Genomic DNA, 17049 nt, shown 5'->3' with positions numbered 1-17049 from the left:
GAAGTCACAGTGCTGTGTGGAGGGTATGTTACTGGGTGGCACAACAGGCACGTGCACTGAAAAATCCTGAGTGTTCATTTAACCCATTGAGACCTGAAGCCCATTCTACATGTCTCCTAAATCTCAACAGTTTTCTGAAAAACGTATGTTTCTATATCAGTGGTGCTCAATCTTTTTCATGTCAAGTACCCCCAAAATGATATGTATTTGGCCGCAGACCCTCATCAAAATATTTTGTTCCAGGGACCCCCAGAAGCAAAGATTTTAGTTAAAAATTTTCGCTTAAAAATATATATATATTCAAAGATTTGCACACATTTTCTCAAAAATAGCAGATCTACAAGTTCATAGCGCGGCACTCGGTGCCGCGCTATGAGCTTGTATATCTGCTATTTTTGAATAGCCCAAAGTGTAAAATAATGCTTTTTAGCTCAAATCTAAAAATGGCACAGTTCCAGGTCTTAATGGGTTAACCACTTAACCCATTAAGACCTGAGGCCGATTCCACGAATGGCTTCTAAATCAGTTGTTCTCACATTGTCTCACACTTTAAAAAAAAAATACTTTGTGCCGCGCTGCGAGCTTGTATCTCTGCTATTTTTGAATAGCCAAAATGCTAAAATCATTGACTGGGTTCCCCCAGGGGTCTGTACTTCGCCCCCCCCTCCTTTTCCCCCTCTTCAGTAAAAACAGCCGATCTACAATCTCACGTGTCACAATGCATCTTGCTTGCCTTTATACATCCTGTCCAATAACATAGATTTATGGAAACATAACGATATCATACATAATATTTCACCCCAAAACATTCGACCTGAAAACAGCTCTGGCGTGCATACTGTAGTGCTGCTCACACACATTGACGTGTGTAGGTATATACTGTATTTGTTTAGAATTCTGTGGTGAAGCTCGACCACACATGAAGAGCAACCATTACATAAAACATGGCTCAGTCGTTATACCTATGGGAGATATGACTGGGTGTGTTGTTTGTGTAATTGATAAGATGTATAAATATTTATGAAATAAATATGCAGTCTCTGTCGGGTGGAAACCTCATGTCCAAAACTGTTACTTTTCAGGATTAAAATTCGAAAGCAGCAAAAGTAGCAGATCGACAAGCTCAAAACGCGTCGCTTGGCGCCACGTTTCGAGCTTGCAGATCTGAAACTTTTGCTGCTTTTGTGTGACGCTGTAGTATGATCAAGTAAGGCGTTAATTTACGAAAAAGCACAACAAGTTAACCCATTAAGACCTGGAACTGTGTCATTTTTTTTAGCTAAAAATCATTATTTTACACTTTGCCTATTCAAAAATAGCAAATATACAAGCTCATAGCGCGGCACCGAGTGCCGCGCTACGAGCTTGTAGATCTGCTATTTTTGAAAAATCGTGAAAATGTGTGCAAATCTTTGAATATATATATATTTTTAAAGCGAACATTTTTAACTCAAATCTTTGCTTCTGGGGGGTCCCTGGAACAAGATATTTTGATGGGGGTCCGCGGGCAAATACATATAATTTTGGGGGTCCTTGACATGAAAAAGATTGAGCACCACTGATATAGAAACATACGTTTTTCAGAAAACTGTTGAGATTTAGGAGACGTGTAGAATCGGCTTCAGGTCTCAATGGGTTAAAATATGGAGATAGGTAGGTTTCCGCCCGACAGCCGAGTGAAACGTTGTGTCTCTTCGGCCCAGGGTTCGAGGGGCGCCAGTGTGAGGTGGACATCAATGAGTGTGGCAGCAGCCCCTGCATGCACGGGGGCCGCTGTATGGAGCGCTCGTGGCGGGTCCTCTATGGCAGGGAACCTCAGCTGCCTGCCGTCTATGACCACCAGCATGCTGCAGGCTTCATCTGTGGCTGCCCTCCAGAAACCACAGGTAATGGTTTTTTTTTTAAATCACATTTAAGTTGAAGATTCATCATGTCCTACCCAGGATTTGAACCCCGGGCTGAAATGTATACTGCTGAACTAAGACACAACGCCCACTTTATAAGGGAGATATTGTGCTGTGAGCTTCGGGCAATACCTCTTATGAACCAGCAGTTTTCTTACCCGAACACAGGGTCTAAATGTTTGTTTGTTTGATTGATTGATGGATTGGTGGATTTTTTTAATGACAAAAATTCATACACCTTACCATATTTTTGTACATGTCTGTCAAAAGTATACAACACAAAAAAGCACAAGAGCTTATTTCAATCGTGGTCCTTTGAGTGCAAAAGTGTGTAAGCCGAGTGCCATTCTCAATGGTAGAGTAAGGAGACCACCCCCAGCCACAGCAGTTGTGTTAGTTATATTGTATTAACATACAGATTGGTCAAGATTTTATCAACACAAAAAAAATCCAGATTGCAGGTTTCAATATCAGAATGCAATTAATAAAGACTTCATTGTGCATTATCCAGGTGTAGCCTACAGGGCAAGATTCAATACATCTTCATAGTGCACTGTGGAGAAATTGTAATGTCAATACGAAAACACTGAAACACAATTGAAACATTTCCAATCCTGTGTTCTCTTCCAAAGCCGCTATCATTTAATGTCTACTGTATGTGGATGTGCAGTTCAAAGTTGCTGTTTGAATAAGGATAACTGTATAAAAATAATATGAACTATATAATCCTCAATGTTAATTTATCCATTTGTAACACTGAGAGTCTACACATGTGGTTACATTTGTAGACTCTCTGAGTTATATTAACACTTAGGATATTACAGTGCAATAAGACTAGGAGCTGTTGCCTGCTCAGGGCAGCATTCTAAAACTTTATCCAACCAGCCACACTGGCACTCCCTTCCAATAAGGTGGAGGCCAAATAGCATTAGTGTAATCCCTGGGATCTGGCTTTGCTGGTCTCCTGACTGGAAGCACACAGCTCTACGTCTTTAGAGAGGTAGACAACAAGCAACACGCTTTCTTCCATTGGGATGGCCTATGATCACAACACGATCCAATGCAGTAGCATGGTGAATTTACGTCTAGTGTGTTATTGAGGCACGATGAGGAGACTCGCACCATGGATTTGGGCCATTCTTTTGCTCAGCCCAGGTAATGCGGTATAAAGACTTTATACGTTTATCTGTTGCCTATTGATCGAAATCTGTAATTTTCTGTTCACCCGTCATTTTCTGTCTGTATTAGTAGTAGTACATTTTATTTTGGTCTGTTTAAAAGAGTAGATATACATACATACAGTTAAGTCCACTAATGCTAGTGGCACAGAAAAAGTGTAGGCTGAAGCCGAGGCTTACTTTGCCTACACTCTTCTTTTGTCAATGAAAATAAGTAATTCAGTGAATGGTTGGATTATTAGGAACAACCATTTATTCTTGTTTCCACCAAGCTGCTCTCATACATACTGTTGCCATTCAGTGTATACTTTTAGAATTTAGTTGATCCATGGACTAAACGTACAATATAGTTCAGTATGCAGTGTTCATAAGTGTTAATGCAGTACATTTCATGATAATAATGCATCAGCTCCAAAGACAAAACACAGCAGAGATGCTAAGAGGCTGTGCCACGTGAAGGATAAGGTCATAGAAAGGACAGGTCCATGGCACACTGGTCTAGTACTAGCCGGGCACATGCACACTGGGCACTGCCAAGCTATTATGCAACATATGGTCAGAATACACATGGTAGCTCAGCCAGAGTACTGTATATGAATGTGACTTGTTGATGCTGGCATGATGACAGTAATTCATTTCTAGTGAGCAGAAAGATCCAAAGCTGCCTACAGTACGATGGTACTCTTTAATATCCATCTCTTTATTAGGTAGCTTGGAAAATGTACTCGCAAAGTCACCTAAAAGCTATAGTTTTGTACTTTTTCAGAAAAGGAATCAGCTGAAATATGAACTAACTATTTCTATCTGCACACAGGTTCCTTTTGCCAGGAGGTGATAGACCAATGTGACTCAAGGCCGTGTCAGAACGGGGGCATGTGTGAGAGTCGCGCGGGAGGCTATGTGTGCCACTGTCTACAGCAGAGCCAAGATGGCGTCCTCCACAGTGGTGTGAACTGTGATTTAGAGCTGGTGGGCTGCGAGGGCCACGAGTGTCAGAACGAAGGCTCCTGCTCTCCATTCCTGACTGACGGGACTCATGGCTACACCTGCTCCTGTTCTCCTGGCTTCACTGGCCCCCTTTGCGAGACGTCCACCGCCTTCTCCTTTGAACACAGTGGCTACCTGCTCTTGCAGGTCCCCATGGTGGAGAGCGACGCCTCCTGTAACATCACCCTCAGCTTCCGGACCGTTCTGACCAAGGCGCTGCTTTTCCAGAGGACCAGCAGGGGCCAGCTGCTGGGGCTGGAACTGGAGGCCGGGCAGTTGCGTCTCTCCCTAAGAAGGGAGACCTCAACTGGGGCCGAAACGGAGACCCCCAGCCAGGTGCTGGAGCTTCCGCACAACGTCACAGACGGAGAGTGGCACTCCGTGGAGGCAGTGCTGGGGAAATGGCTGCTCAGTCTAAGACTCAAAGATGACAGCGGGGCCTGTGAGAACCAGGACTGCCAGAGGGTGGCCCCGATTAACACCGCCCTGGCTGGCCTGGCGTCGCCCCTCAAGAGCACTTTCATCGGAGGAGTGCCAGAGCACACAAACGGTCACACGGAGGACATTGAGCTCCCAGCCTTCATTGGCTGCATGCAGGACGTGTTTGTGGACTCGCAGCTGGTTGTCCCCGCAGAGTGGCTGAGTGACTCGGCCGTTAACGTGTCCCCTGGCTGCAGCCACCGGGACCGCTGCCTGGATGTGCCTTGTCAAAACAGAGGCCAATGTATCAACCTGTGGCAGAACTACCAGTGCAGGTGTCCCAGGCCTTACGAGGGACAGGACTGTGCAGACGGTATGTTTACAGCTATAGGGCAGTAGAAATTAGTAGAAGTAGGAGAGCTATATATAGTTAAAAACACAGGTGGGGGTTTACCTTGGTTAACAGCTAAATACACATACACAGGTAGTTTTATTGCCAGGAGTTGTACTTGTAACTGCCCACATTTTACATTCTAATATGTTTGGTTTCCCACAAGGTTATCCCAGGTTAGAATCAGGCTTGTTGCGTGAACATAAAGATTCAAGTTCCAGGGATTTAGACTCACTGCATACTGTAGCTACTTAGCCAAAGAAGAAGGATAACTTTAAGCTACACTGATTGATTTGGAAGGTAAGAAATGGAAACTCAGTCAACGTCACCATTTAACTAATTGAACAACATCTTTGGGTCCTGGCAGTAGATTGAGTAGAGATTAGGCCAGTCAAAAGTCGTCACGCTTGAGTCATGAGTCAGAGAGAGAGGGAAAGATCCTATTATAGGACTGGATTAAGGTAGGCAGGCTGGCAGGGATTCCATGTCGGAGAGATGGAGGGCATACCAAGAAAATGACCGAAATATGTGAATTACTATATTATATTAAGGTATTATAATGAAAATGCATGAACATGAATATACTGACTGTGTGATTTGTACATCTTTTCATTAGTTGTTTTCTTTCCATGAAGGACAACACACACACACACACACACACACACACACACACACACACACACACACACACACACACACACACACACACAGGCTGTATTGCACAATGCTTACAGAATGGGAACAAGTTTGACAGTGTCATCAGATAAGCAGTTATGTGAGATGTGACCTATCAGATACAGTGTGTGTTCTACCATGTGTTGTTATCGGTGATCTACCAACCTGCAGGGGAAAGTGCTGACTCTTATGTACTGCACTGTTTCCCAAACAGTGGGTCGGGACCCATATGTGGGTTGCGGACCAATTTTTATGGACTGCGGGTAAATACCCCTTTATTTTTTGTCTCCTACATTTTGTTTTTAATTATTATTTCAAAAGATTTTTCAAAACAAAATGTTTCATACGTCATTCAATTTGTTTCCCCATTAATTAGATGGAAAAAATACATTTAATAAGTAGTGGAAATAGGAGATCTACAAGCGCGACGTGTTGTGAGCTTGTAGATCGTCTATTTTCACTAGTTTGGGTCCCGGGGAGACAATTTTCTCTTTTGGGTCTCGAGCTAAAAAGTTTGGGAACTACTGATGTACAGTATACAAACATGGGGGCTGATGGCTGCTAAAATTCCCTATTTCTGTTTGAGTTCCTATACTGTAGGTGTTAGGTAGTGAATTAGTAGAGCATCATTTAGCAACTAAAGATACTGGTTTCCTTTTACACAACGACGTTGAGTGTGACGTTTCATTCTTGCATTAAAGATTTGACAATGTATACATTCTAATGAGATTGATGAGAAGATTGAGATTTTTCTTTTTGGTTCCTACAGTAACTATATCTATATCATTTATATAAGAAAGACTCAAATTCTAGTATAATTGTCCCTTTATTTGCAACTACCCAGCCTTTCTCTATTTTTACATTGAACAATTTATAACTATAAAATAGTTCTTACCTGAAGGAATGACACATTGCCTGGGCTTGTTTGTCTTTGTGTGTAGAATACGTGACAGGGCGCTTTTGGAGCGAGGACTCTCCAAGCTACGCTGTGTTCAACGTCACTGATGACCAGGGTCACGACCTCACCATCTCCTTCTTCGTTCGCACACGGAGGCAAACAGGACTGCTGCTGGCGCTGGCCAACGGCGACCGCCACTACCTGGGCATTTGGCTGGAGGACGGCAGGGTCAGAGTTCAGGTAGGGCTGCAACTATAGAATATTGTCTTAGCCATCATTCTCTCGATTACTTTTTCCGATTAATCGAATAACCGAGAAGCGTTAAGAGCTTGTAGATTGTCTATTTTAACTATTTTCAATAAAAAAAACTTTTTTTAGGCTTTTCACCTGAATAGTTACAAAAAAACACTGCTCATTTGCCATCCAAGTGATGAGGTGCTGGAGCCAAAAGTAAAACCAAATGAACAATGAAAGGCAGCCTCCACACACTGAAAGCTGTGCAAGAATCTGATTTTCTTATTTCTATAGTAAGATGTTTGGTCATAGACCTTCTTCAGGTCTCATCACTAGATTGATCAATGTATCACACCTGTGCCAAACATGTCAGTGACAAACCCCAAGGGAGTTGTAGTCCTACAATTAAGTGCACTACAAAAAACAAAAGACACAAGTGTCCACTGACACAGAAAGACTAACTAAATAAAGTACATCAATCAACCAAAAATACGTTTATTTACAAACAGAAAAATAAAAACTAGGAAAAATGCAACACAATGCAAATATCAGGGCAAATATCTTAAAGAAAAGAGCATGTAATCTATTGTGATCTATTAATAGGATCATGTCAAAATCCTCATTTAAACCTAGAGGTTGTCAACTTTCTAGAATCTCTTGGATCCAGTAGCTATAGCTCTCTCTAGCATAACCTCCTGTCAACATAAGCCCCCCCCCCCTCTGTTCTAAGCCCTGGGCTTGAACCTAAGGGAGGACATAGAATGAGAGTGGTTATTGAAATGACAGGCTACAGGGTAGTTCACATCTTTTCTTCTTATTGAACTTTTATGTTCACTGATCCTTTGTTTGAGGGGACGGATGGTTTTGCCAATAGCAAGCTTTTCACCTACAATTACATGCCCAAAATAGTCATAGATTACTAATCAATTATTTAATAAAATTATCAATATTTTTTTATGATCGATTAAATCGATTAGTTTGATTAACCGTTGCACCCCTATTCAGGTCAACAACTTGGAGAGCCTGAAGGGGGAGCGCGTGATCAACGATGGAGACAGCCACTTTGTGAGTGTGGAGGTGGCGTGGTATGGCATGGCGCTCTACGTAGCGGCCCAGAAACAGGGCTACGTGGGGGTGACGCCGGTCAACGTCCAAGCGGGGGATATGGTCTACGTGGGGGGTCTCCCGGAGCAGATGGAGACCTCCGCGTTTGGGGGACACTTTAAGGGATGCATCCAGGACCTGAGGATCAATGACAGAAGGCTGCAGTTCTTTGGGCTGATGGACACATCAGTGAGGTCCTTCCCTCTGGAGCACCTGGCCAATGTGACTGCTGGATGCTCCGGGGACAATGTCTGTAAGGTGAGTAAACAGCAGTGACAAATAGGCACTATGCACAGCAGCCATTTTGGAGAAAAATTGGGCCTCTTCTGACTTCCTTCACAGGTGTTACCAATGACACTAATGAAGGCTCTGTTCCAGTTAGTGTAGCACACTGGTTCTCAGACTTTTTAATTTCAAGGACCCCCATAACTCTGAGAGTGTACAAATGGAACCAAATGGACCCGGTTCCATTTGTACACTCTCAGAGTTACACCCTCTCAAGGAGCCATGAGGGTCCCTGGACCACACTTTGAGACCCACTAGTGTTTCTAGTGAGCCAACATGCACAATATCAGCACCCTGACTCTGTTTGGCCAGAATGGAACAGAGCCTTCATTAGTATCATTGGTAACACCTGCTAGGAAGTAAGAAGAGGCCCAATTTTTCTCCAAAATGGCTGCTGTGCATAGAGCCTATTGTAATGAAAAGCAGACCAGGACAAAATACTATACACAACGCATTGTTAAAGGGATAGTTCACCCCCAAAAACTTTCTATCGATTAGTGACCCCATGGAGACTTGAATTCATAGACACTTTTTTGTTTTTGTCGCATTCCTAAGCCAATAATTTGATGACCAGCGGACCTGCCGGTAGGAGACACAAAGGAGACTCTTTGTGTCCCCTACCGGAACTGCTGCTAGACTAGACAAATGTACAGTAGGTTCATAACTTAAGAGTATTTTCTGGCTTGCTTCTTGTTTGCAGAGGAACCCCTGTTTGAACGGGGGGATGTGCTACTCCATGTGGGATGATTTCTCCTGCACCTGCCCCTCCAGCACATCAGGGCGGCGCTGTGAGGAAGTAAGGTGGTGCGAGCTGTCCCCTTGCCCGGCAGATGCTAAATGCAAGATGCTCAATCAAGGATACGAGTGTAAGTCATTGGTTGTATATGTACGCTGTCCAGTACTCGCCAGGTTCAACAAAATCTAACAGTTTTGCTAACTGAAATAGGGTTACGATTTAAAATAGCATTGCTCTTGAATGAAAGATAAATAGATATTTATCGCTGCGCGCGTGCATGAGGACCTCCCGCTCGCGCAATTTTTTTTTGCGGTTCTGGGCGGATTGGGTTCGTTTTTTTTTCAGTTTTTGGTTTCTTTATGTCGGTTTTAGGGTTAGGATTAGGGTTAGGTTAGGGTTATGTTATTTAATTCTTATTTTTGCCTGATTTTACCGATTTATTATCAAAAAAAAAGAAAATATATATTTTTTTCCCCATGTCTTTGATTTTCGGGACATTGCTCTGCTTGTGCGGGACACGGGACAGAGGGTCCAATTTCGGGACTGTCCCGGGAATTTCGGGACGGGTGGTCACCCTAGCTCAATTCCATGAAGACGGGCAGTTTACACAACACCACAGCTTTGGGGTAGCTAGCCGATGTACAAGCTCACAACACGTCGCATGGCGATGCGTTGTTGATTCTAAAATGCACATCCTTCATACATTTTGCCTTAGGCTAAGTAAAGATACTGTTGGGGTTTGCCTGACTCAGAGATGAAACTTTAACTAATGCTGAGAAAATGCCTCCAGCCAGGTTGGGTTTCCCAAAAGTATTTTTGGTGGAACTTGGGGAAACCCTACTCTTTTCCTTTGGTGCATTCTCCTTTCGGTCAGTCATGAATAATTTTGGAAATAAACGCTTGTTCACAGCTAGGTTGCAGTGTTTCCCGTGGCCGTGAGGATATTGCAATATTAATGTGAAAATGTTTTTCTTTAAAACCTTGAAAAATTGTTTTTTTCTTTTTTTATATAGCACCTTTCAAAACTGGGTTAAAAAGTGCTTTACAAAGGACAGAACAAAAGAAAACAACACACAAAACAAATCAAAATACAGAAAGAAAAACAATGCAGAAAACAATGCAGATAAATAAGTACATACAACTTTCATACTGGTGAAAGACCAGCGGAGATACATTAGAATCAAGAGGAATGGGCATTAAAAGCTATCTATAGAAGGGGTTTTAAGGAGGGATTTAAAACGAGAGTTTGAATTGTGATACCAATAAATAGGAACTTAATGTATACTTTGTTAGTTCCATTGATCCAAGATGGAACACAATCGATAGATGGACCATTAAAACACACATGCTCTGAAAATGCACGTGAACGCTTTCAAGTGGGCCTGATCCAGAAATGGTTGGGAACCACTGGTATATTTTGGGCTTGTATGTACGTATCCTAGCTAATCTTATAGACCTTGTTTTGCAAATGGACATATATTTATATTCTTGACATATGTAACATGGTGATGTCAACATGTTGGCCCATGCTGCCCTTAATCTGCCAGTATGTGTTTAGTGAAGTAGGATTATCCTTTTTTCCCCCTGGGATAATCTGGACCAGCCTCAATGTACTTTTACCTCAATGTACAGGGTCCAACCTATTACATGATCACATACAGGTTTCTATCGAATGTCTCAAACAGGATTTTAAACAGTATTAAGTATTCAATTACTTTTCAGGTTAAGCTTTGTATCATCATCAGATGAAACATACTTTATTAGACCTTTAACTGTCCGAGAATGGCAGCGAAACCCCTGTGGTATTTTTTCGGTCTTTTCCATCTTTAAAATTGTCTGCTTCAAAGTTCACATAGAACTAAAGATCCTCCATAAAATAAACATGATTATTTCATCCAGGCTACTCCAACGCAACTTTCCTGGACAACAGCAGCGTGCTGACCTACCGGGGGAATGGCCGCATCGCCCACAACCTGACCAGCCTCTCGCTGAGCCTGCGCACGCGGAAATGCCACGCGGCCATCCTGCACGCAGAGCAGGCCTCTGCTTTCATCACCGTCTCCATCCAGGACGGCCTGCTCTTCATGGAGCTGCAGAACGCCGGCGAGGAAGACACCTCCGGGGACGACGAGGGGGCCGAGCGCTTGTCCGCGGTCAGCCTCAGCAGCCGGAGGAGCGTCTGCGACGGGGAGTGGCACGCCGTCCACTTCTTCATGGCGGCGCCCTGGGCGCACGCGTCCAGGTGGACCCTGGTGCTAGACGAGGACGTAGAGGAGGCCAGCACGTCCGCCAGCCAAGCGGGCAACCTCGACTTCCTCGGGCAAGGCGTGGACATTTTTCTCGGGGGCCTGGGTCCCGACGCGGGCTGGATGCTGGCCGGGTGCCTGGGCACCGTGGAGATCGGCGGTGTCGCCCTGCCTTACTACAGCTCCTCGGAGGTCAACTTCCCGCGCGCGCAGCGGGAGCAGTTTGTCCGCGTGTCGCCCCTTCCCCCGCAGAGCGGCTGCAGCGGCGGGGCGGTGTGTTGGCCCGACAGCCCCTGCCTGAACGGCGGCGAGTGCCAGGACCTCTTCAACGTGTACAACTGCAGCTGCGCCGAGGGCTGGGCCGGGAGGCACTGCGACTTCTTCACGGACACCTGCGCTTTGCGTCCCTGCGTCCACGGCAACTGCAGCGTCAGGGGGACGAGCTACGAGTGCACCTGCGAGATCGGCTACGCGGGCGTGGACTGCGAGGTGGAGGTGGACGTCTGCGAGAGACACGAGTGCGCCCACGGAGGCACCTGTCTACACGGACCCGACAAGTATGCCTGCCTCTGCCCTGAGAACTACACCGGACCCTTTTGCAAGTAAGAGAGCATAACAAAAATAGAATAGAACAGAATAACAGTTATTCTCCGGCAAGGTGACACACCGTACGTGTTTGAAACAACAGCGTTATGAATATTACATATTTAGAATACATGCATCTGCGCTCATTCGTGCATTCGAAACAGATCTGCGCTGTTGTGAAATAAACTGTTTTGATTAAATAGTAAATAAACACACAAATACACAAGTGGGATGTTCTTTGAAAAGTTGCATAGCCGAGGGACCGTATTGCAGCACAAAGGAAAGCGCTACACTGTAAATGTTTCCACATTTACGCTTCTGTTCAGCATTTCCAACACACCTGAAGCGAGCGAGCGCCTCAGATGCGGTGGCGTGCCTGTTTCAGCGTCAGCAGGAGTGGGCCTCAAGTCTAGTGCCGTGTCGGTGGTATAATCACGACACTGAGCTCTCTGGTAGAGCGCCACAGTCTCCCAAGCCCTATCATCTATAGCGTTTGCCTCAGAGAACCATCAGGGGAATGCCTCCAACCATTTTACGTTGTAAACACAGTCTCTCGCAGACATTCTCAGCATTTGCTCGCCTCCGCACAGGGAAGCCTTTGTACGAGTGACTCTCAGCAAGCCACCAGACAAGGTGCACGTCTCTCTTTACGGGGAGCAGCTTTGCTGTAAAGTTTTCATCACAATCATCTTTTGTGTGTGTGTGTTTGTCTCTCTGACTACACGTCCCCCCCCCCTCCTCCTCTCTCTCTCTTTTACTCCTCGTCTTTCTGTTCCTCTCCAGAGAACGAGTTGAAGAAATTCCGTGGTTTCTTGTCCATGTTGTCAGAACCATGTAAGTTGTTTTTCCCATTCCTTATGTGTTTTTTACTTGTCCTTTGCCTCTCAATTGGCGTACACAATGTCTCAGTGTTTTGTATAATTGGCTGCTGTAAAATGACACCCAATGCTAATATGAGCTATAATTTGTTACTCTCATGTGGAAAGTTTTGCACTAAACTGAAATAGCCACGATTTGGAAAAAGATGCGACACATACTGTTACAAAAAGGAATTTTGGCGTGTTAAAAAAGCTCAGTTTGAAAAATGTTAGCACATATAATAAAGTAGAAATAGTAATGCACACCAGTAGCTGTGGTGAGGTGCTGACTACTGGAAACAAAGTTCTGCACGCTCTGGCTCCATATGAAGTTATTTTAAATGTAGTAATGTTTCAGCCTGCTGGCCTTCATCAGAATTAACGAATGACGGTGTGCAAACATTGCTCTCTTATATAGGCCACACAAACAAAGAGACACCTGATGGGGATCAAACAATCATGACTTGGTGGGGAAGAGCAATCAATGGGCCTTTTCAATACTCTACATCAGTGTCAGTGACTACAGTCAATCAGATAAACAAATGACACTGACAAATAACACACAGTACATTTAAAATCATCGACATCGACACGTTGTGAGCTTGTAGATTGGCTATTTGAACTATTTGAAAATGTTTTTGAAAATAGTAAAAAATGGCAAAGAAGTTTAGGGATAATGGGTAAGGCACTGGTGAAAATAGGGCCCTTAATGTCATACTCAGTATTCAGTCCATGAGGAGACAAGGTTCTCAAGGTGTGTGAATCCAATAACGTTCCTTTCTAGAAAGCAAAAGATCCAGCTTACCTCCCCTGGGGGATAATCTGGATATAATAAAACCTTTACCTTATTATTAACAGCTTGTTTTTCCCCTACCCTATAGTCAGAACACATGGATAGGTTGTGATTTGATTGACTGCTCTACATGTGACTTGTTGGCCTGCTGTGGAATACCCAGAGCTTTTAATCTCATTATCCTGGTCACCTCCTAAGCCTCTGTCTCCCACATGGAGAGTAGAGGGAACCCAGAGATGACAGCACAAATAAATTCAAGAGACACATACACTGTAAAATCCTCAGTGAAGTTATTTTAAAGGTTTCATGACATGCTGGTTTACAAAACATTAAAAGTCTTTATCATGGTCCTTCAAACGTGTATTAAAAGGTCAAAGGATCAGAAAACCCCAGAGCACAGAAAATCCACTGAATGTTAAAAGTCATTTTTTTTGGGTGTATTTAAAGGACGACTTCACCACTTTTCAACACATCTTCATATAATAGGTCCTCACTAATGCTCATGATAAAATGGTACCATTTTTTTCTAATCAGTCTGTGTCTCAGAGGAGGGCTGTAGACAGTTCAGAAACCCGTCTACCAGTGACATCATCGATGGGGAATCCAAGCTAATATAAACTGCAGGCTTTGTATTCCTGGAAAGTTGCAATGCAATAATATATCCCATTGTTCTCGCCTTAATAAAAATCTGAATCAAAAATGTGTAATCTTTTTGGAAAAAAAAATCCTGCCTAACAATGATGTCACTGGTAGACGGGTTTCTGGACTGTCCACAGCCCTCCTATGAGACACAGACCAAGTAGAAAAAAATGGTATAATTTTATCATGAGCATTAGTGAGGACCTATTATATGAAGATAGGTTGAAAAGTGGTGAAGTCGTCCTTTAAGATCAGAAAAAAAATAAAATAAAAAATAAAATGTCACGAAACCTTTAATAAATAAAACTTTATGTGAACCGATCACTATAGTGGACTATGTTAATGTTATTTAGCTACTGCAGCACATCTGCAGTGGTAAGAGGAGGTCTCCCTACTCTTCCACTGAGAAACCCAGACCCTGGTGTTGGGTAGGACACCTATTGATTGACAAGTAGTCCTATATGAAGCTCCAAAGTGCAATATCTCCCCAGGCCAAGCAGGGACTGCCTCTTGCGAGAGCAGTAGAAATTTGGGCCCGAGTTAAAATCCCAGGTAGAACATCAAAGTTACGGATTAGCAGCTTTAATTTGCTGTTGTTGTTATTATTTTTTAGAAGAAGGCCGATGCACATCTCTAAGGTTGGTGACCGGTGCGTAGGACAAAAGAGCATATGTTCTGAAGGGGATCTCTGATAATGACATCAGAGAAAAGGACCCGCACACTGTCTGGAACTTGTAAAAAAAATGTGCTCTTTATTCAATGTTTCGGTCGTTAGACCTTCATCTGGACAGATGAGGCCATTGTCTATCCTGAAACATCGAATAAAGAGCAACATCCTTTTCTTGTTGTTATTATAAATTATATAATTAACATTTATACATTTCTTATGATATGACTGTCCAGCAAACGTCACAAGCTGCCTGTATCTGTGTGTGGCGACGACACCAGAAACTACACCTGCTTCAACGGAGGCAACTGCACCGACCTAGAGCTGTCCTGCGACTGTCCACCGGGGTTCACGGGACACCGGTACGACACCGAGAGCACTGGGTAGAGAGAGAGAAACAACAAACAGAGGGAATAGAATAGGAAAGCTTGTATGAGCTTGTAGATCTGCTATTTTCAAACATTATAGTACTTTTACTTTTGGTACTTTAAGTACATTTTAATACCAATACTTTTGTACTTTTACTCAAGTACATTTGAAATTCCGGACTTTTACTTGTAACAGAGTACTTCTACATTGCAGTATTGATACTTTTACTTAAGTAAAACATTTGAGTACTTTTTCCACCACTGCGAAAATGTATCGTTCACAAAAAGCAGTCTATCTGTGTGTATTTGTTCAACCGTCCATCCTCCCCGACACCCCGGTATCTCTTCCTGTATGTCTGACCATTTCCTGTCACTCTGCATCAATTGTCTCTCTGTTTTTCTCCAACCCTCCAATTTTCCTACTGTCCTTTGATCCCTCTCCCCCCTCTTTTTTACCGACTGTCTGTCATCCTCTCTCTCTCTCTCTGTCTGTCATTCTCTCTCTCCCACTCTGTCATTCTCTCCCTCTCTGCCATTCTCTCTCTCTCTCTGTCTCTCTCTCTCTCTCTCTGTCACTCTCTCTCTCTCTCTCTGTCACTCTCTCTCTGTGTGCAGGTGTGAGCAGGAGGTGGACGAGTGCAAGTCCAACCCCTGTCTGAACGGAGGCTACTGCCGCAACCTCATCAACAAGTTTGTGTGCGTGTGTGACATGAGCTTCGCCGGAGAGGTGTGCCAGACGGACGTAAGCGACATTTACTTTTACGTGGCGGTGCTGCTGTGGCAGAACCTCTTCCAGCTGCTCTCCTACCTCATCATCAGGCTTGATGATCTCGAGCCCCAGATTGACTGGGGAGTCGACGACGAATGAGTGTGTGTGTGTGTGTGTGTGTGTGTGAATGGGTCAATCCACACATATCCGTTCGCGTCCGTTCCGCGTCCGTTCCGCGTCCGTTCCGCGTCCGTTCCGCGTCCGTTCCGCATCGTTTCCGTTCGCCGGAAGTCCCATCCACTCCCATGTTAAAAAAAAACGGGACCGGTCCCGTTTTTTTTTAACATGGGAGTGGATGGGACTTCCGGCGAACGGAAACGGACGCCGTACGGTCGTAAACGGAGATGTGTGGATTGACCCTGTGTGTGCGTGTGCGTGTGCGTGCGTGTGCGTGTGCGTGTGCGTGTGCGTGTGCGTGTGCGCGTGCGCGTGCGTGTGTGTGTGTGTGTGTGTGTTTTCTCATGCATGTGTAACAGTATGCATGCATGTGCTGGACCCAAACATTTCTTAATGATGTTAACTTGAAGCACAAAGATGTCCTGACTTTCCTCGGTGGTCGAGGAGATATTTATCGCTAGCTATTATTTTACAGGTTAGATGCAGGTTTATAATTGTAGCACAGAGGTGTATTTGTGCCTTAAAAGGACACTTGGACAGTTGGCGGCACATTTTTTCTTCTTCCCACAAAGTGCTTCAGTGCTAAAGCGTTAAGGTCAGTGTTTAGCGGAGATGACGTGAATGTAAAACGGTAGCGCTCTATTGAAACGTGGATGCTATGATGGTAATGTAATTCTAAGCTATTCACCACAGAACAGAATAGAGTGGTCCAGGGATGACGTATTTCTGTAGTCAGAAGCAGGACGTCAGCACCTTCCTGATTCTCTAAAAAAAAAAGTGTTAACCACAGACCTTATTACAAAACATTTGACCAAAAACGAATTCAAAATACCTCGACATTGAGAGAGAGAGAACCAGAAAATGCTAAATGCTAACGTATTTCCCAGTTTTGGGACTACAAACTTTGCCACTCTATAGGTTGCATAGACCAACATTGAAATTGAAAAGCAGATTTGAGATCTCACAGTGTAGTCAATGTGAAGATGAGAACTCACATTAAATTATGCACTTTCAGTGACGTGAGGAATATAATAGAACAGCTATTATTTATATCATTCATTATTATTGTGTCAGCCATGTGTGGATTTGAACTTTGTATGGGGAAGTAATGAGGGAAGAGGCCTGTTCTGTACCAAAGAGGACATCAGTCTGAACCGTATCACATTTTGATGCTTAATTTCTATGTCACTGCGTGC

At 43.9% G+C, this 17049-nt stretch overlaps 1 protein-coding gene across 1 annotated transcript in view; it reads left to right on the top strand.

Annotated features, from left to right (window-relative positions):
• Positions 1 to 17049, top strand: part of crb1 (crumbs cell polarity complex component 1) — a gene marked incomplete at its 5' end in the record, with an annotated part of 30518 nt that overhangs the window by 9453 nt on the left and 4016 nt on the right. The window contains 9 exons of the mRNA XM_084067202.1: positions 1704 to 1886; positions 3897 to 4862; positions 6497 to 6693; positions 7693 to 8049; positions 8777 to 8942; positions 10712 to 11660; positions 12427 to 12477; positions 14836 to 14961; positions 15583 to 15709. Coding sequence (XP_083923328.1) covers positions 1704 to 1886; positions 3897 to 4862; positions 6497 to 6693; positions 7693 to 8049; positions 8777 to 8942; positions 10712 to 11660; positions 12427 to 12477; positions 14836 to 14961; positions 15583 to 15709 — 3122 coding nt within the window. The remainder of the gene's footprint in view (positions 1 to 1703; positions 1887 to 3896; positions 4863 to 6496; positions 6694 to 7692; positions 8050 to 8776; positions 8943 to 10711; positions 11661 to 12426; positions 12478 to 14835; positions 14962 to 15582; positions 15710 to 17049) is intronic.

Source organism: Gymnoscopelus microlampas, assembly GCF_963454915.1.
Source record: "Gymnoscopelus microlampas genome assembly, chromosome: 9".
Classification (NCBI taxonomy): Eukaryota; Metazoa; Chordata; class Actinopteri; order Myctophiformes; family Myctophidae; genus Gymnoscopelus; species Gymnoscopelus microlampas.
The sequence above is the reverse complement of the archived record's forward strand: the minus strand, read 5'-3'. Positions and strand labels throughout refer to the sequence as shown.